Raw genomic sequence first — 21444 nt, 5'->3', positions numbered from 1 at the left:
GATGTCTTACGTCGACCGGCTCCCGAGCCAAATCCATTCCGTCCCGTTGTCGGACCACCGCCTCGCTACATGCGCCCCGCCGAGCCACAGCAATACCAGCGTCCCGCTATCAGCAAGGCGCACTTGTGGCGCACGCCCAACAAACGGCCGCTCTGTTATCACTGCGGCGAACCTGGTCACATTCTTCGCAATTGCCCATACCGGATAATAGGCTTGAGAGGATTTCCACCAAACGCGCCTCGACCCCGCTATGGCGAAGACTCCAGGAGATTGAGGAGTACCTGGCTGCTAACGAGATGCAGCCAACGTCACCACAACGGCGGTCGCGATCGACATCTCCGAAGCGTTTTGTTTCGCCCAGTCGGTACTCTTCCTCTGGGAAATTCAGACGCACGTCCCCTCACCGAGAAAACTAAACACGGCGACCTCCGGGGGTGGGGCCGCCGCTACGTTTCAGATTAAAAAGCCTCCACCCGACGATTTGACGCGACGGCCCGAGCGGCGACGACCCGATCCGATGAACTTACCGACGTGCTGCGAACGCATTGTTTCCGGAGAAATTTTTGTAACCGCCGACAGTTGTGATGTGACCGCACTTGTGGATACCGGCGCCGATTTCTCCGTCATGAGCAGCCAGCTAGCCACGGCACTCCATAAGGTTCTGACGCCTTGGTCTGGGCCAATGATGCGTACCGCCGGTGGTCATGTAATGACACCGATTGGCATGTGCACTTGCCGCATAGAGATCTGCGGTTTTACTTTCACTGGCACATTTGCCGTATTACAAGAGTGCTGCAAAGATCTGATTCTCGGCATGGATTTTCTTCAAGAGTATGGTGCTGTTATAGACCTTCAGGAGCAGCTGATGGTATCGTTTTCAACCAAGCGAGCCGTCGATAGCAACACGGACTTCCGGAAAACGATGTTGCGCGTCTGTGACGACCACATAACGATCCCTCCGCGTGCGAGCAAGTTCGTCACAGTCGAATGTGATCACAGCACCGGCACGTGTAGCATTGCTGAAGCTAACATGTCACTGCTTCTAACTCGACAAGTTTGTGTACCTCGAGGCCTTGTCGAACTTGTCCGTGGCCAAGCCAACGTGCTAGTGACAAACTTCACATGTGAACCCCAACATTTGACGGTGAACACGACGGTCGCTTATTTTAAAGAACTTGGAGAATGTACAGGCCAGTACGCTTTATCCAACACGTCAGACCCCGACAATGCGACGCCTACAGCCATTCAGACTGATGTGAACCCGCACCTCTTGCTCAGTGAGAAACGCTGCATATAGAATCTTGTCAATTCGTTCCGAGATTGTTTTGCATCAACCTCCAAGGTCCGACAGACGCCACTAACGAAGCACCGAATTATAGTTGCCGATGACCAACGTCCACTATGTCAGCGTCCTTACCGGGTGTCTTCAAAACAACGTGATGCCATCCGCCACCAAGTAACAGAAATGCTCCAGGACGACGTTATCCAACCGTCGACGAGCCCCTGGTCTTCGCCTGTTGTCCTCGTCGCAAAGAAGGATGGAACCTTGAGGTTTTGCGTGGATTACAGACACCTCAACAACGTCACGAAAAAGGATGTGTACCCCCTGCCACGCATAGACGATTCCCTCGATCGCCTTCGCCATGCCACTTACTTTTCGTCCCTTGACCTCCGCAGTGGATATTGGCAAATAGAGGTTGACGAGCGAGACCGTGAGAAGACCGCTTTTATTACGCCGGACGGTTTGTATGAATTTAAAGTGCTCCCGTTTGGCCTGTGTTCGGCCCCTGCCACATTTCAGCGAATGATGGACACTGTACTCTCTGGTCTGAAGTGGCAGTCATGCCTCGTATATCTCGACGACGTTGTGATTTTCTCGGACACGTTCGACGAGCACCTGAAACGTTTGCGCGCTGTCTTCGAGGCCATCTGATCTGCCGGTCTCTCTCTAAAACCCGAAAAATGCCACTTTGCTTTTAACGAGCTGAAATTTCTCGGCCACATTGTCAGCGCTCGAGGTGTTAGCCCAGACCCAGAGAAGACGGCCGCTGTCTCTTCATTCCCCAAACCAGCGGATAAACGAAGCTTGCGTCGATTTCTCGGCCTCTGCGCGTACTATCGTCGCTTTGTTAACAATTTCTCCAAGATCGCTGAGCCTCTGACTCGCCTGACAAAAGACGCCGAGCCGTTCTTTTGGGGCCCCGACCAGGAAAACGCTTTCACGGAACTCAAGTCCCGTCTCCAATGTACGCCAATACTTGGCCACTTCAACGAAGAGGCCGACACGGAACTGCACACGGATGCCAGTAACGTTGGCCTCGGTGCGGTCCTTGTTCAGTGGCAGGGCGGTGCAGAACGTGTCATTGCTTACGCCAGTCGCACTTTGTCCCGTTCCGAAGTTAATTATTCAACTACCGAAAAGGAGCGCCTCGCTGTTGTGTGGGCAGTCATGAAATTTCGTCCGTATTTGTACGGTCGTCCGTTTCGTGTCGTGAGCGACCATCACTCTCTGTGTTGGCTGGCAAACCTAAAAGATCCATCGGGTCGGCTTGCTCGATGGAGCCTTCGGTTGCAAGAATTTGACGTTACAATCGTGCACAAGTCCGGCAAGGAACACAGTGATGCTGACTGTCTGTCCCGCACCCCTACTCCCTGCCACGCGGACGGCTCCGACGACGATTCCGTTTTCCTCGGAGTTATCGCGACGTCCACCTTATCCCGAAAGCATCGGGCTGACTCTGAACTTTTGCCTCTCATTGAATACCTCGATGGAACCGTGTCATCTCCTCCTCAGCTCTTCAGGCGCGGACTGTGTGCTCTACAAGAAGAACTACGGTCCAAAAGAAACTGCTTATCTGCTTGTAGTACCCACAACGCTGCATGACGAAGTTCTTCGTGCGTGCCACGATGACCTTTCTTCCGGCCATCTCGGGTTTTCTCGCACATTGGCACGGATTCGCCGAATATACTACTGGCCCAGGCTAGCTGCCGTTGTGCACCGCTACGTCTGTACCTGCCGTGAGTGCCAGCGGCGGAAAACACCACCCATTAAACCAGCTGGGCTCTTACAGCCTATAGATCCCCCGAAATTCCCATTTCAATAGGTCGGCATGGACTTACTGGGCCCATTTCCGAAGTCCTGCATGTGTAACAGGTATATAGCGGTTGCCACTGACCACCTTAGCCGCTACTGTGAGACCAAGACCATTCCCCGTGGTACCGCAGATGAAGTTGCGCATTTCTTCATTCTCAACATTGTACTCCGGCATGGTGCGCCAACAGTCGTCTTAACTGACAGAGGAACCTCGTTTACGTCGGCACTCACGAGTGAGGTACTTCGACTCAGTGGCACCACCCACCGCAAGACAACAGCCTATCATCCTCAAACTAATGGAGTGACTGAGCGGCTTAACAAAAAATTGCCGATGTGATTTCTATGTATGTAGACGACGATCATGGGAACTGGGACCGAATTCTGCCGTACATCACGTTCGCATACAACACTGCACTCCAGGAAACAACACGCTTTACTCCATTTCATTTGATTCATGGACGCGAACCCTTGACTATGCTGGATGCCATGCTTCTTCTAGATTCTGCTCCCTCCACTGTCGTGGGGGCTGACCAATTTATTCGTGACGCAGAAGCTGCACGCCAGCTCGCCCGACAGCGAATTCGGCACCAACAAGTACACGACGCCCAGCGCTACAACCTGCGACACCGAGAGGTGACTTATACGCCCGGCGACCAAGTATGGGTATGGAGCCCAATACGGTTGCGAGGGCGCTCTGAAAAGCTTCTGCGGCGATACTTTGGACCTTACGAGGTGCTCCGCCGCCTCAGCGCGGTGAACTACGAGGTGCTACCACAAGGCACTGTACGCTCCTCTCGGCAGCCGAAATCTGAAATCGTTCACGTTGCCAGAATGAAGCCATATTACAATCGTTAAACCATTTCAGGGTCCAAACCAGAGCCAGATACTTTCCCGTATAACTTGCCCCGCTTTTCGACTGTTCCCCTACGCTTGCGGCATCGGGTCGATGCCCCTTGGAAGGGGAGCAATGCCACACCGCTGACCATCTTCTGGCGCCACCAAGTGGCCGAATGTCTTGGCACGTGGCTAAGCGTCATCCTCGTCTTTCTCGAGTTCCGCTTGATTAAAAAGGGCCAGCTCGGTTGTTGTGCTGCTTGCTACATGTGTTGGTGACAATATGATTTACATAAATGAAATGGCACCCTAAAGATAGGATGCAGAAGACTCGGGTGGGAAGCCCGCATACGGTCAATTTGGGGCGAATTGCAGCCCTCCATGGGCAGCCCCAATTGGGCTCTTCTTATTTTGCCGCATATAATACGGATATATGTTGTATTTACCCGAAAAGTACCCCGAAAGAGGCCCGTGTGGACAGCATGTGGGTGTGCCTGATTTTCAGCCTGACCGCGACCCATGAGGGACCTATTCATCCTCGTCTTTCTCGAGTTCGGCTTGATTAAAAAGGGCCAGCTCGGTTGTTGTGCTGCTTGCTACGTGTGTTGGTGACAATATGATTTACATAAATGAAATGGCACCCTAAAGATAGGATGCAGAAGTCTCGGGTGGGAAGCCCGCATACGGTCAATTTGGGGCGAACTGCAGCCCTCCATGCGCAGCCCCAATTGGGCTCCTCTTATTTTGCCGCATATAATACGGATATATGTTGCATTTACCCGAAAAGTACCCCGAAAGAGGCCCGTGTGGACAGCATGTGGGTATGCCTGATTTTCAGCCTGACCGCGACCCATGAGGGACCTATTCGGCTGTTTAGTGGGCAGCCCAATTTCGGCTAGGCCACCTTCTATTTACTTTTGGCGCTCATTTGCATTCTATCTCCCATAAAGCGCCCCGCAAGAGACCCATGTGGCCAGAAGCGGGTATGACAACTTTCCAGCACCGCTAAAGGCCATGCGGAAACTACAGATGTTTTTAGTGGGCAGCCCAGAGGTTTTTTGCATGAAGCCCACCGTACCACTCGGCCTTCCCTCGAGTACTCCTCAATGGTCCCACATAGGCAACGTGCGGGCATGCCCGTTTTTAGACCCGCCATGGCCCATGCGAGACCTATTGGGCTTTTGCGTGGCAGCCACACTTAGGTTAGGCCAGGCTTTTTCTACATAAAGCCAAAATTTGTTTGGCATAGTCCATGTAATTCCCCAAGAGGGACCATTGAGGGCAAGTTGTGAGAAAATGTACTCAGTTAGCCCTTGCCACGCCTATATGGTGTCCGAATGGGAAACACAAGGAGGCCCTTTTTGGGCTTGTAAGTTTGTTTCCTAAAGGGGTCCCTCATGAGTGTTATTGTTGTTGGCCCAGCCCAAATTGCCCAACAGGCCCTAGGATGGTCCCGTATTGTGTGCTACGCGGGATAGCTTATCTAAAAGTTACTTTCTGAACGTGGCTGCACAATGAAAGAAAAAGGAAAAAAAATGGCTCCAAATCAAGTCAAAAAATTAAAATCATGGAACTATGCACCTAACCAATACATTTCTGAATGTTCTATCAACGTGCACCTGTTGTGTAAATTTGTAATAAAGGGCTTTTTTTCCGAGCGAGCCGTTATAGCTGTCCAGTTGCTTAAATTCGTCTCAGGGCACCGATGAAAGGCAACATAAATAAAAGAAGCTAAAAGGAAAACTAAAGATGACAGCCGGTTTAATGTTGGAAGTTGGAGGGGATCATGAAAAGCTGCAGGACGGCAGCGCAGTGCCAAAGAAATCTAATTTGTTCTTCGGCACGTCTCTACTTTGACTACGTGTTTGAGGTGTCCGCCGAGAAGTAAGGTAACTTTCTTTCTTTTTAGTTTTGGGAAAGTTTTTCGGGGTTTACCTTCGTGATGATGGCGTCTTTTACGTGTCCAACATGAGGTCAGAGAGGTTTACATTCTGTAATTTTCCGCAACAAAATGAGCGCTGAGTGATATAAAGAAAAATTCTAACGCACGTGCTGCTCCAGAGCCAGATAGAAGCACACTTTGGAGCACTAATCGAAGTAGCGAGGCAAAGAAAGTAAACGGAGGTTAATAGATGAAAGAAACCTTAGGAGACCGACTGCCCCAATGAAATCGTGCAATCGGTAGCTGCTTTACACTATCCGCGAGCGCCTGCAGCTTGAAAGCAAATGTACTCGTTGGAATTGAGCTCAGCCAAGACTCTTCCGATCGTGGAAACAAGCCTACACCAATGCTTCTTTAAAGTCTGTGAGCAGTGAGTCAGCTTCACAGATTAGCTATTTAACTAACCTAAGCTAGGTTAATGAATCAGCCGGGAGAGGCTGTTGGGGCGCATCAGTCTTTTTTTAATCGGGGCCATGCACACAGGAATAAATGGAGCTGAAACAATTAATAGTAACAATCTCCAATTACAACTAACGCCGGTTGCTGAGTTCGGCTATTCTATATTAGGTAATATTTTTTCCCTCAGATCGTCTAATATAGCGACAAATGAACCTTGATTCGAGGAATCACAAGCTATCGAAGCATTATTTCTGCCCATTATCTAAACAACACAAGGGAGATGTATAATGAACTGGACTTTAATTATTGCTGCCTCTTTTGTAGCTTGGGCTTTGCTACCATAGTGTTAAGGAAACGTACACAGCGGTAAAAGCTAGTTCACGGTTAGACGCACACACCAACAGAACGAACCCAGCTTAGCTAGAGCGCCTTCGTCTTCACAACACCATACCAGCACGTCGTCGTCGTCTTGATACTGCGCCTCGTAGCAGTATTTTCACTGAAGATTTGACGGCCCCAGAGAAACAGTCGATAAAATAACAAACTTCTCTTGCAAAATAGTTGTATTTAATTACAATGAAAAAGGCAGGTGACTACAGTACTAATACCAATTGCACTGGCTTGATCGAGAGCTAAGCCGTCACAAGTAAGTGTTAAAATGTAGGTCAGGTAACCTATACCGTAGGAGAAACGTTGGCTCGAAGAAATATATATGATTCGACTGTAGCTTACCTGCTTCTGAAAATTATTATAATGCACCTACACCCAGAAATGAATCATTTTAACTGAATAATATTTTATTTAAAAAACTGCATTATTAGTCATAGATATATTATTAGGTTGAATCTAACAATGCACTATTTTATTTAGTCGTTGGTTTAAACTACGTGAATATATGTTTTTGTGCAGTTGGCATTTAATACTCCTGAAATTTGTGCATCAATTAATACAACTCTCTTTTTTCTCTGTCCACGCGTATAGTTCAGGATGGAAGAAGGGTTGCACGTTTTTGGAGCTCTTGGAGGTGGGCCTTCGTTTGTGTTCCAGGTTGCGACATTTCCTTGAATTATAGGATACAGCGCTCAGCGACTCAGAGATGTGAAGTATTAAATTGCATCACTTCAGGTTCTTGCAAGAGGTGGACATGATGTATTCTATGCAACGGCTTTCGTGCCGTTGGCGCCGTTCACTTAACAGTGGTGCATTTTATATGGTACATCGTTTTGTCACAAGTTTAGATTAGTTTAGATGTGAAGGAACTTTGCTGTGCCGCCTGTGGGTTGGTGCAGCATTCACAAACTCTTATTCTTTTGTGATAGGTATGGCAAATAGCCCTGCATGTACAAACTGCGCGGTGCGACGAGACTATAGGCCACATTCTTTGTGAGTGCCCCATATACAGCGAGGAAAGACAGTGTCTATGCCGTGCGCTGGAGCGTCTAGATGGACGCCCACTGACTTAAATTGAGATCCTAGGTCCCTGGCCACAGCGATCGTCTGTGGTGAAGGCCTCCCAGGCACTGCTCCGCTTTATGAAAAGCACAGGAGTGATCGAAAGGCTACGATTTTTTATGTTACATGATATGACTGTGACGTGATGTGATGTGACTGTACTGTCTTCACCAATCCTTCTCTCACCCACAACTTTTATACTCACCTACCCCTCTCCCCCAGTGCAGGGTAGCAAACCGTTTCGTTTGCCGGTTAACCTCCCTGCCTTTCCTCCTCATCTTCCTCCTCCTCCTGAGGGGGTTTCTCATGGGCCGCGCAGCATGACTCAAAATGCATCTCCACTTCGAAATCTGCTGAAGGCAATATTTTTTATTCTGCCCCTCCTTCGACTCGGGTACCAATTCCTTGTCGCCTGCAGCAATGCCAGTAAACCGCTTACAAACAAAAACTAACAAACATTTTCGCTATGGTCTTTTGACAAAGGGTGTACCTACTGCCTTTGTACAAAGAACGTTGTTTCGCTGGCGTAAATGAGCGGATATTATTTGCGAGTAAAACCAAACAAGCAACTACCGCATTTATTGTCGTGACGGCGTGATACATAAGAACAGAGGAGCATAGCTCGGGATGTTTTTCTCCTTTTCTCAGGTTCTCGCTTTCTGAGCATCAAAGATGAGTGGCTAGAGATAGAATTTAGAAAGGATGCATGATATAGATTCCAATGCTTCCAAGAGCACGGCAAAAGACGTTGCTTATTTTAGAATGGCACCTCCTTATGATAATGGGTTTGATTTTATTGTATCTCTGACTCCACTTTCTCTGCTGTTCTACACCTTGACCACATGAGGTTATACACCAAATGGCCGTTCCTTAAGTAATACTACCATGATACTATTGATGGTCTTTACTTTACATAATTTTTCGTAATAACTATGAGAAGAGCGTTAGATTCTTTTTGGCTTTTTGTACACTAATTTCCCTCCAATGAAACGGAATATACGTTTGCCCTATGAGTACAGATGCCTAATATTAGTGCTGTTTTTCGTATTCTTCGATGATTTCATAGGAGAAATATAACGTACTAAAATGCCTCAATTTATTGTTCTATAATCTAGAACGTCAGATTCCTCCTAATAAGATTACATGAAAAACTCATGACTCAGTAGAATGCAACTAAACTCAATATAACTGAGGAAGCAGTAGAGGTTAATTATTCATGAGGCATTGTGAATGGCGATTCTATCGTCATAAAAACAAAGGACCATATAAGAGAATGATGATATCATAATCTATTTTAAACGCTTAACAAAAGATTGATATTACCGCCTCAGTTATGGAATGTTACCTCGAAGTTATGTCCCACACGTTAACGAGAAACATCAGGAACACTTACCAGTGTGTAGTGAGAGTAGAAGATGCGTTCTCTGGCAAGGTTCTTTGACAGGAAGTAGAAGGGCACGTGGATGAGATAAAAGCCAAAGGAAAGCCGGGCCAGTGGTGTGAATGCGCTCCACGAAAGTAACTGGTTTAGAAATCCTGCAGTCGGTATATGGTGAAAAGCAATGTAATCCGCACTGACAAGAGTATGAAAAAAGAACATTAAATCTCGCATTTCTAAGTTCTGCTTTAAAGATATGGCGTCTGCTGCATATTACACTCCAGTATTAGCGAACTGCGACACAGGGTATCCATATTCGAGGTATTCCGGGAAAAAAACTGCTTGAAACTTCAGCTTTCCCAAAATCGATAATCACGGACAGCGAATTCATGTCGCAAAAAAAAAAGAGAGCCGACAAATGGCCTGCGGGAAAATATTTTTGGCTTTGCTTTGTCCGAGCTTTCATATGAAATAATAAAACTGAATATTTTTGTAACATGAAAATATGTACGCGTAACAGTTGGGCACAACACCTTATCGGGTTAGACAAGTTGGTGACCACACGAAATCGCTATTGCAAATATATTAGAAAACGCTCCGCATGCACTTTGGAAAATCATCTTTCTTTTGTTATAGCTGTTTTTCACTCAGCTTAGCTCCTTATGATGGCAGAGAAAGTAAGGGAAGGCAAATAATGTAAGCTGTCAAATGAGATAAGAAAGCTGCTTTCTTATATTATTTTGGCGAAGTTGCCAAAAATACGCTTGTGACATCAGTCTGCTTTGGTTTGGTTAAGAGGGTTGTCCCACGAAACCTCAGGCTATGAAAGACGCCGTAGTGGAGGGCTCCGGAAATTTCGACCACCACGGGTTCCTTTACGTGCGCTCACATCACACAGCACACAGGCTCCTATGCTTTTTGCCTCAATCAAAGGACGGCCTCCACGGCCGGGATTCGATTGCGCCTACTTGGGCACAGCCGTCGAGAATCCTAACCAGAGCACCATCGCGGTGGGAGTGATATCAGATTACGAACGCTTCAATGTCAGCTACACATCCGTGCCTGTGTCTGTTCACTGCCAGAAAGCAGCAAGCGCCGAGGTTGATGCGACCTGCCATGGCCTCGGACCAAAGCGCTCCCAACATTTGGCATCATTTCCATCCTTACAGAAGTTTTGAGGTTTGGTTCTCATGTCCTGATGTGCGCAGGCATGTTTTGCTTGGAGCGTACTCACTTCCCCCTAACCGCCGCAGCTAAGTTCATTGTCGTCAGCTTTTCTGCGCAGTGCATCCTGCTCAAGTGCAAAGCGGCAAATGAAACGGCTTACACAAGTACCTTGTGCTTTTACGGCACAATTCGGGCACAATTCTGCACATTCAGTTTTGAGATTGACTGTGTGTGTGTGCGCGCGCTGGCGTGCGTGCGTGCGTGAGCGTGTGCTTGATTCTTGGGAAGGACATGAATCGGGAAGACCTTCATTAGCCATCGTGTCGACAATGGCATAACAGCTTGCTTAAGGCTTATTTTGAGGACTGCTCGCAAATGCCAAGCGAAAGAAGTAAGCGTTATCAAACAGTGTTCAGAACATAATATATAGCTCATTGCCTGCCTCACCTACACATGAACATGCGATCAACAATAGCTGTTTTATGCAGTTGGATACATTCTAAAAAATTGCACCGTTGCAACCCAGGTAGCACAAAGTGGGCTATGAAGGGTGGGCCCCGGTGGGCCCGATGTAGGCAATGCAGGACAGCCCCGGTGGGCTCAATGTGGGTGCTGCAAGTGGGGCCGACGTAGGCCCGAAGGGGGCGGTCGACAAAGCCGCAATGGGCCCCACTAGGGGCCGATGCAGGCAGCCCTTGCGGGGCTGCCCACATTTTTCCGGTATTGTCAAAAGGGCACATCCCGCCAACTCCCCGCGATGGTCTTACTTTGGACCGATTTGGGCAGCCGCTTTGGAGGAACAATTTTTTTAAATTTCAGTTAGCCCCTCAGACCGATGCGGGTTCTATAGCGCCAGCCGCACTTGTGCTTGCCCACATTATTCTCATAGGGGTTCGACGCAGGAAATTGATGGAAAGCCCTAGTCCAAGTTTTCCCAATCAATATTTATGCACATAATTAAGTAATTATTTTATACATGCCTGCACTTTCTAAACAGCCATAATATTAAATTTTACAATAATTCATAACATTCATCTAGCCGAAATGACTTCATGTGCATCTTGTTCAGGCTATGGAGATGTGTGTTCTGAACAGTAATATTGTGGTGCGAGTTGCAGGCTGTCCAAAGCAACCACTTAAGAGGCAACAGTTAGCAATCAGTTCGTTTTAGTATTTGTAGCGCAATTTGCATGAGCGCGAGAATTAAAGCCATGTAAATTTCTAATCGACTAAACAAGGTAACAACTGTTATACAAATCATCTATAATAGTAATTTAGGGCAACATCTAATGCAAATAAAGGTTGAACACAATTATTACGCAATTGCACGCACGCCTTCTAGCCCCATTACGGCCGATGTGGGACCTAAAGCGGTTTTGTGTGGGCAGCCCCAATGGGTTGGGTATTGGTTCTGAACCAAAAGCCCACGTGCCTGCCAATTCCCCACAAAGGACCAATTTTGGTATCATGCGGGCCCTCCCGCCTTCCAGCCCCATTACGGCCCATGTGGGATATAAAGCAGTTTTATGTGGGCAGCCCCAATTGGGCTGGACGTTGCTTTTGAACCTAGAGCCCACCTGCTGTTGCACGGGCCTTCAAAGTCCCCACAAAGAACCGATTTTGGTACCACGCGGGCACGGCCGCTTTCCAGCCCCATTACAGCCTATGTGGGACCTAAAGCGGTTTAGCTAAGGCTGCCTCATTTGGGCTTCACGAGGGCTTGCCCAAATTGAGCCCTTATTCATATTTCACCTACCCTCAAGTAGCCTACAAGGGGCCGATTGGGGCAGCATGTGGTTATGTCCGTTTTCTTGCCCCACTACGGCCGATGTTGGTCCCACGGAGATTTAATGGGGGCGGCCTCATTTCGGATCTATGAGGGCTTTCCCATAAAAAGCCCACATTTACGTTGGATTGCCCTCAAATATTTGGCAAGGGACCCTTGTGGTCTGGATGCAGGAATGTGCTTTGCATTAGCCCAAGAAACGCCGCTATGGGACCCATGCAGGAGGAGCAGGGGCAAGCCCAAATGGGGCTTGCCCACTTTTGCCCCATCGGGGACCAATGCAGGTTTTATGACGGTTGCCCCAGCCCCATTTGCCTACAACGGACCTACTGGGGCCCCACATTCTGTGCTACCTGGGAAGTGATATAATCTGCAGTCTCACAAAGCGAACTAGAATAGAATACTCAACATCACGAGCTCGCTTTTGTTTTACCATTTTGACGCTAATGGGCCTCTTGGGCTCCACCTTCCAACATTATCGGCCAACATATACGCCCCCTTGAGGGTCTGCACGTTCGATTAGATCCTAGCTGCAACCTCCAACCCCTGAAGGGGAAAAGAAGCAACAAAACTTTACTTCCGTTTATGTGTAAGCCAATGTCATCAATGATAGCGTGAAAAGTTATTTATGATAATAATATAATTCACCAGCTTAAAGGATGAGATAGAGGGCTGTTCTTGAACCTGAAATTCTTATTTTGAAACTTCGATTTCGTTCTATAAGTTAGCAGTATTTTTTAATTACGCCTAGCAAACCACTCCCAACCTATTAGGGCCGCTGTGCACGGCGCGCCTCTGGCCAGTACCTTCCTCCAGGTGACCGTTCTTTCTGATGTCAACTGACCTTTCTTGGAACGCCCTCTCATTGGGGCTTCTACCGTCGTGGCCGTTTTTTATTGTCTTTTTGTGTGTACCAGGGTGTGTTTAGTTGAGGACGGAGAATAAAAGCATTATTTTTTATCTGTGGCAACTCCGGGATCATTGAAGGAAGTAGAAAAAATTTCGTCTTGTGAACACGACTCTTCTTTAAAATATCGAGTGTTCACTCATGTTTTGTAGCTTAAGTAAATAGCTCCTAATGGCCTCATTAACTTCAACGCGTCATCCATAGGTGTGCTTCAGCAGGAGTTCTATTGTACACAGCAGACCGTGTTGGTCGCCAGTAAAGGCCGCCTACTTGAGAGATAAACACGGACATCATTCACAATCTCGGACGCCCCCAATCTGGCTGAAAGATTCGCTTCTAAAGAAAAGTATCGACTCTGCAGCTTGGCAATACATCACTACGAATTTCTTCACTCAGTCGACCTACAGCTGAGATCTCAAAACTCTATCCCCAGGCCCAACTTTGCCTGAACTACCCATTCACCAACAGCTTGTAATACCGATTCGGGAAAACGAACATTCCGAAATGTGGCAACTGCGGCGCGAGTGAAACTGTAGAACACAGCTTGTTTCAGTGTCCTGCATGTGCTGACTAACGTGAGCACTGTGAACGTGGCATGGACAAGCTCTTCCCAGTGTCTCTAAATGTGGGCAGTGTTTTGGATGCCTTAGCCTGTCCTAGGTAGCAGAGACAAGCACAGAACCTTTTTATGGATTTAATTGACATAGAAAAGCTTGAAAAGCTCCAATTTCACCTTGCATGCTAACCTGAGACATTTTTGCAATCTGAGATTTGTAAGAAATTTGTCAGACTATGCATTTCACAATTTCATGTCTTAACATTGCTCGACGATGCACCCTTCGTACGCATTCATAAGCCACCATTTTCTCCGCCTACTTTATTTCAATTTTCCACAGAGCTATATGTCCGTGACTAAACCTCATTATGAAGGACCTTCCCAATAAGCTCAACACCCTTCCGGGAGTTCGACACGCCATCTACGCGGACGATGTGACCATTTGACTGCCCATGGTAATGAAGGCGAAATTCAAGACAACCTTCAAGCGGCGACAGACCTGGTCAGTGCCTATGACGCTTCTCGTGGTCTTGCCTGTGCCCCTCAGAAATCAAAAATTCGTATTATTGACCGCCGGCAACTCCCGCTCACAGTGCCACCTCGCCAATTGAGGTCATCCTGGACGGCCAGATGATAGAAGTGAAGCCGGAGATCAAGATCATCGGCCTCTTCCATTCCTCTGCTCTCAATCATTTAGTCAACACTATCGATCAAATTATACGAATGCTTCAACGAGTTAAACATCGAAACTACAGCATTAGGGAGCGAGACGCACTGCAGCTGGTCAACGCATTCATTATTGCCTGCATTACCTAGGGCACGTCATACCTTTCGCTTCGTAAGCAGGAACTCAATCGGTTGAACACTCTTGTCAGAAAAGCGGTCAAGACAGCCCTGGGGCTTCACCAATGTACGTCTACTGACCGCTTACTCCAACTTGGCATTCATAACACCATTGAAGAGTTGCATGAAGCACATCGCCTGACGCAACTTGTCCGCTTAGCGGCCTCGTCCACTGGAAGTCATGTCTTTCAATCTTTCAATTTTGCCCCGCCCTATACCACTCAAATCCGCGAAGATCTGCCACAGAATATGGGCCGAGCCATTACCGTCAATCTTCTCCCCAAGCACATGCATGCATAATATCACCAAGACCACCGCCGACAGACAAGATCCACTCACCTCTCTCGAATATGGGACAGCAAACCGAATACTCTGTACGTAGACGCTGCTGGCGCTATTAACGGACACATGGTCATTACCGTGGCACCTCCAGCGGGTACTGTCCTCAACTATGCCTCTCTTCGCACCACCGAACCGAGTATTGCCGAAGAAGCAGCCATCGCTATGGCCGCCGCCACTAATGCACAAGCTACCATTATGTCATATTCCCGCATGGCCTGCCGCAACTATTTTGGCGGACGCATCGGTGCCGCGAGCCGCCGAATCCTCGCGGCTAACCCTCCGAAAAAGATCAGTGTGATCTGGATTCTGGGACACCAGTCGACGCCCGGCAATGAAGCTACCGATCGACACGCTTACGCGCTCCTTCCCGGAGCCTCCCCTCTCCCGGATAACACGTATGCCTCGCCGATCCTTACATACACAGATCTGCTTGAACACTACAGTCTATCTCGCCGTACATTACCTCCCCTTTCTCCCACCCTGTCTACTCAAGAAGCAGAAACTTACCGCCGCCTGCAAACTAATACCTTTATTACACCATTTCTCCTAACCCTCTGGTACCCCTCGCTTTATTCCCCTGACTGTCCACGTTGCTGTGAGCAGGCTACGCTCTAACACATGGTTTGGGCGTGCCAAATTACCTCTTTTTTAATCCCTCTCCCCCACACCTGCATGAAAGATTGGGAGGCCGCCCTGCAGGACCCCTGCCCGTAGCGCCAGTAATGGCTGGCTCGCCGCGCTGATACTGCAGCCACTGCCAACGGGACCCTGGACTGCCCCCCCCCCCCCACCCCCTCGCTGGCTAAATAAATAAAGTTGTTTTGTCCTCCTCATCCGTGATTCGTTCCCTAATTCCCATTCCTATGCAGAGTAGCATGCCACCGAATTCTTAACGACTGTCAACTGCAGTTTTTCATTAGTTTGCTATCTCCATACAGCAGCATACTTTCTACGCAATGACACCGCGACAACTGTGGAATGCAGCTTTTAAAGGATGCGCTTTGCATTGAAAAATACTCACACTTGGCGTGCTGAGGTCGCAGGATAAAGCACATGACCGCAGCATGCGTTGTTTTGTGACGAGCGTCACGTAAAAACTTTTAATTTCAAAGAATTCTAAAACGTGGCGTAGTAAAGTTCAGACTCAAATTTAAAATCAAATTTAGTTGTCATTTTCAAGCGCGCTTTCTTAGACATTAAACAAGCAATATGACATGTTCTTGTGCGAGCAAGATAAGATGGTCCAGGAAGATATAGGTATTTTAAAAGGGCTAACTCTTGGGCTAGCTGGTCATCGGACATTATAAAGATTTTTAACGCGGAGGCTAAACGCACGTATTTGAAAAAATTTAACCTAGTTATTATGTTGAAAAGCACAATATTATCAAAAGTGCGCAGCATGCTTTCGGGAAATGTTTTTCAACGAAAACAGCTTCCCTAGCCGAATGAAGTTATTTCGAGCGGAAAAGTTAGCACTCCTTTTACTTTTGAGCTGTAAGAATATGTTTGACTGCATACACCAGGACATTATTATCAATAAAGAAATTTCATAGGTACAGTATAAGAAGTCATGCGTAAAGGCTCATAAGCTCCTACCTTTCCAGTCGAAAGCAATAATTTTATGTGAACGCCTCGTTTTCCGGTACATCAAAAAACTTGCCGATGGTTACGTTACTTCCTAATGCAAACTTTGAGCGCAACTCATCAGCTGTTTCAGCCTTTCGATAGATTGAGGTATACATTTCGGCTCGGGCGGTGCATATATCGATATCCGCTGCCACCGATCCAGCGCATTAATTGCCGCCGCACAGGGGTGGCATTAGAGAAGGAGCGAAGAGAGCAACTAGTTTATCGGGAGGTCGCGGAAGGCAGCTCGTGGGCCCATAGGAACGTTGCGCGGCGAAGAGATAGCAGCGACTGACTGATTCCGCTGAAGCCGCTAGCGAGTCAATGCAACGTGGCTCGGGGTTTGGGCTTGGGATGTACGCACCGTGATCCGCTGATGCCAACCCGGCGCCTCGGCAACCGGAAAACAGCGTTGCCCCCACGCTGGAAAATGCGGGGGGGGGGGGTACACTCAGCGGCGTATAGGGGCGGCAGGAGCGCGCGCTGCCCCGGCTGCGGAGCTGGTTACGAGGGACAACGGCGATGGAGACGACGACGGGAAACGCAGGGACGGGCGCCAAAGAGGTGCGCTCTAAAATGTCTCAGTGCTACTTTGCAGCACGCAAGGTAGCATCCTCGGGCCCATATTTAGACGAAAGCCTTACTAGCCTATATTGGCACCGGAAGGGTGCACAAAATACATCGGCAGATGTTGCTTTCGCGACGTCATGAACAAGTGACGTCATCTTGCTTCATGATTTGTGTGACCAGAAAGTACGGCCAGACACTGTTACCAAAAAGTTTCCTTCGCATCGACACTTCAGTACAAACAAAATCGTGTCATCGACAGGAGTGGAGCCACTATCGTTCAGATTCCTAGCCCCAGCGCGCTAAGTATGGTTTAGTAATTCTTCTTGTCCAGCGTGAGGATGTCGTAGGGCGCTGAGGGAAACTACAAACGCGACAGTAAGAAAATAAAAAGAATAATGTGAACAAACATTTCAAAACATTGCTCCTGACTCCAGGTAGACGTCAGTGGTTTAATGACGTCTGTGAGACATTGTCAGGCGTAAGTCCTAAATCATGGGCCACATGACCTCCTGCGTAAAGCATGTGGCGTCCACATCCACTGACGTCAATATTTCGATGAATTCGCAGAAACAAACAGTGGGACGGCTGCACCACAATGTGTCCTGAATGCCTCGAGACGCCGAAGTCTGGTACCGAAAATTACACATCGTCGAGTTGTGCTTCAGAGGTCGAAGTGGGGCGTTTCGATCTTAGCGGTGTGGGTAAGTGGATGCAGAAAGCTGTAGATTTGGAGTCAACGACGTCGCGACAGCACTAATCCTTTCGCTTTCTCCCAACGGAGATTACTGACCTTTTTTTGTTCAATATACGTAAATTATGTCATCATCGTTAATACCAACAATTTTTCGTCAACTATTCAGATCACGCCAGTTTATTCTTGGCAGCTAATGAGGCTCCTCAGCTTATGGAAGAAGCTAACCATACACTACCGAACCGTCTAAAATCATTATATTCATTTTAAACTCATATATATGTATATATTGTTACGGACGACAAGGAAGAAGAAACGGGCAGTGGCGCGGGCAGGAGCGCTCGCGCTAGGCCCGCCGCGAACATACATTAAACGTCATCTACCATCGTCATCGGTCATGTTCTGTCTCCTGTCTTCATCGGATTGCCGCTTCGTAACATTTGGTTGGAGGTGCGGCGTACGACATCCTCATCTTCTCCTTGGAGCATCGAGGCCATCTTCAAGCCAGGACCATCACCGAGGGCCCAGGGACATCGCCGAGCAGCTTCGCCCCAGCCCTTCAAGCCCAGACCTGAACAACTACCACCGCCCATCCCCCAGCCCGGACCTGAAGACAAGGAGAACAGACCAATCAGAACCGAGATGAAGGACCCGAAAGACCCGAATGACCCAAAGGAGCCGATGGACACGAACACGCAACCCCCGTCCACAAGCTGCCCGACGTGACCTCGAGCCATCGGTCCCATGGACTCTGGTGACGGATGGTTGACAGCTCCAAGGGAGGCGGATCACCCACGCATCAGACATCGTACCGGCAAGCCGTTCTATTCTTCCTTCTTCCTCTTCTTCTCAAGCATCCAGACACGCCCATCATCACCCCATAAAATCATTAACATCGCTAAACTTCCTCGTCCACGATCGGGACGATCGCTCGGTGGCCCCGGGTCATGTTACGGACGACAAGGAAGAAGAAGCGGGCAGTGGCGCGGGCAGGAGCGCTCGCGCTAGGCCCGCCGCGAACATGCATTAAACGTCATCTACCATCGTCATCGGTCATGTTCTGTCTCCTGTCTTCATCGGCTTGCCGCTTCGTAACAATATATATATTAAGGGGAAATGAGAGTGCTCGTTATAATACATGAAGGTAAGAAGCCAACAGTCGGCGAGGCCAAGTAAAGCGTTGGGGATGATACTTTTATGACTTTTTTTTTAATGTTTGCTTGGATAATCACAGAAATGAGTAATGTAATCTGATTAGGGGAAAGATAATTAAACACAAAGTAGAAGAAAAAACAACGTGCCGATGGAGGGAACCGAACCCATGACCTCCGAATATCGCGACCGGTGCTCTTCCAACTGAGCTACATAGGCCGCTGTCCCTCCTGCTACTTGCTTGGGTATTTATGTTGTCTGTATACGAACCTTGAGAGTGTTCACCAGCGCCACCCTAAGCCATAGCGGCGGACGTAGAACGTCCTTTGTTACCGCCAGCGTCACGTAGAACGTGATCAAGAGCGAGGGCGAAAGTTGTGCCAGTACCCTCTTACGCTACCTATGGCTTCAAGACTGCCAGAACCGAGACCCCCGTAAGCTACAAGCAGATCAATTAAGGGAAAATGAGGGTGCTCGTTATAATACATGAAGGTGAACACTCTCAAGGTTCGTATACAGACAACATAAATACCCAAGAAAGTAGCAGGGGGGGGGGGGGGGGGGGGGGGACAGCGGCCGATGTAGCTCAGTTGGAAGAGCACCGGACGCTATATTCGGAGGTCGTGGGTTTGGTTCCCACCATCGGCACTTGTTTATTCTTCTACTTCGTGTTTAATTATCTTTCCCCTAATCAGATTACATTACTAATTTCTGTGATTATCCAAGTACACATTAAAAAAAGACATAAAAGTACAATCCCCAACGCTTTTCTTGGCCTCGCCGACTGTTCGCTTCTTTCCTTTATATATATATATAGTCAGGCTGATGATGATATATATATATATATATATATATATATGTATATATATATATATATATATATATTTGTAATGGTCCAGTCATAATGCACTCTTGATCAGTTTTCTAAACCAAAACTATGCTCTTCTATCCTAGAGGTTACATTTCGAGCCGTGATACCATAATTACTTGGGCCATTTTACGAAAATGAGTGCTGTCAGCTTTCAAAATCTTCTGCGATTGGTTTGCAAACAAAAAGGTCTTTTGAACAAGGGTATCGATTTAACATCTTTAAAGGTTCAATGGGTGGCAAGTCCTCTCGACGCCAAAGGTAACTTCCACCAAGAGCCGCAAAAATACTCTTGTTTAAGTTGCTGCTTGTGTGCCAGATGTATTATTGTTACCTAACTTGGGGGAATAACTATCCAAGCGAATCTTCAAACGCTCTACCTATCCAAAAGAAAGCAATGACGATAGTTTATATTCTGTCTTTGTACCATCGCATTTACTCTCCCTTGGATGTTTCTTGCACGCCTAATGTCCCATTTATACACAATTTTACAAAGGGGTGAAGGACACCACCATATTTTGGTCAGGAAAGGCTTTTCCACGTGCATCAGGAGCGCGCACACCATCAGGAAAAAAGAAGGCGATAGGACAAAGCGCTGAAATTCTAACTCCTTCTCTTTTTCTGATTGTGCGCGCACTGTTGATACAAAAGGATCTCAATTAACTAGTCCGACAGATTATATGTTATTCGGGGAGGACTTGACGCCTGCCCTCCTTACAACCCAGTTATACCGGCATCGCCGAGGGTAGTCAAAATTCCATAATTTATGACTGGTGATTCGTTACAGGCGTAAAATAAAAAATAACTTGACAATTCTGTCCTACACAAGATGATTTACAAAAATATGAAAACATGTAATCTTTACGTCACGCAAAGCAGCTTCTCCTCAGTACACCTGCCACTAATGATAGGAAAAAATGTGGAGGCATAGGCTTCCTTGCTTTGCCGGAGTTGTTGGCAGGAGAGGAGGTGGCAAGAAATGCGAATCGAAACGAGGACCTTGATTGCGAGTGAAACATGCTACCGCCAGCACATGCAGGCGTATTCTCCCAACTTTGTTAAAGCAGGGATTTATATCCACAGTGACTGGTCTTTCACGTGGTAAGATAGTTTAAATACTATACAGTCAGGCATATTTGTGGGGCAATATAACAGGAAATTGGGAGTACAGCATTCAGGCAAGGGCTGTAATGCATGTACGATGAAAAATTATAGCATGTTCAGGTACTTCAAATGCAATTCATACTGCCCGTACAATACGAAACAGCGTCTTTACAAAGCTGCCAACCTTCTCGCAACTGAAATACCCATTGTCAACATAGGTCCCGGTTGTTTTAGTCCTTACCAATTAGGTAGAAATTGTTCAGAATGAAATCAACCTGTTTTCTTTGAGCAAGTCTTTATCACACTGCCAGTGATTATGCCATGAAATCAAACCTAGACAAACCTCATTTAGTAACATTTTGCAAGCAAAGCGCCTCTGTGCATCTTTCAAAAGATATTTTACCACAAAATTTCCCGGAGAGTTGCTCACCATAACAGAATATAATCCACAAAACTCGATCACGTGCACACATCTGATTTTATTTCAAGTCACATATACTCCTACGGCGGTAGACGCAAGAACCATTTGGCCTCTTCAGTGGCAACAATCGTACGATTATCTGTCTTCTAATCCTCGGTGTCAACTGTTGATCACTGATTCCTTGTGTAGGAGTGTTTTACGCTGGGTTGTAGACGTAGTAGTAGACGTACTTAAGAGCCTGTTCCTCTTGTATTGTTTCTTGTTTCATTGCAAGCTGGTTATCTACTTATTCTTTTCAAGCTTTTACTGAAG

General features: G+C 47.5%; 1 protein-coding gene across 1 annotated transcript in view; it reads right to left on the bottom strand.

Annotated features, from left to right (window-relative positions):
• The window catches only part of LOC146172557 (nose resistant to fluoxetine protein 6-like), an 85818-nt gene that overhangs the window by 4933 nt on the left and 59441 nt on the right, over nt 1–21444 (bottom strand). The window contains exon 14 of the mRNA XM_084585802.1: nt 9115–9257. Within this exon, the coding sequence (XP_084441928.1) occupies nt 9115–9257 (143 nt within the window). The remainder of the gene's footprint in view (nt 1–9114; nt 9258–21444) is intronic.

This window comes from Amblyomma maculatum, unplaced genomic scaffold, assembly GCF_055883805.1.
Source record: "Amblyomma maculatum isolate TAMU_Amacu unplaced genomic scaffold, ASM5588380v1 scaffold_13, whole genome shotgun sequence".
NCBI lineage: Eukaryota > Metazoa > Arthropoda > Arachnida > Ixodida > Ixodidae > Amblyomma > Amblyomma maculatum.
Note: the sequence above shows the minus strand (reverse complement) of the source record. Positions and strands in the feature narration are given on the sequence as shown.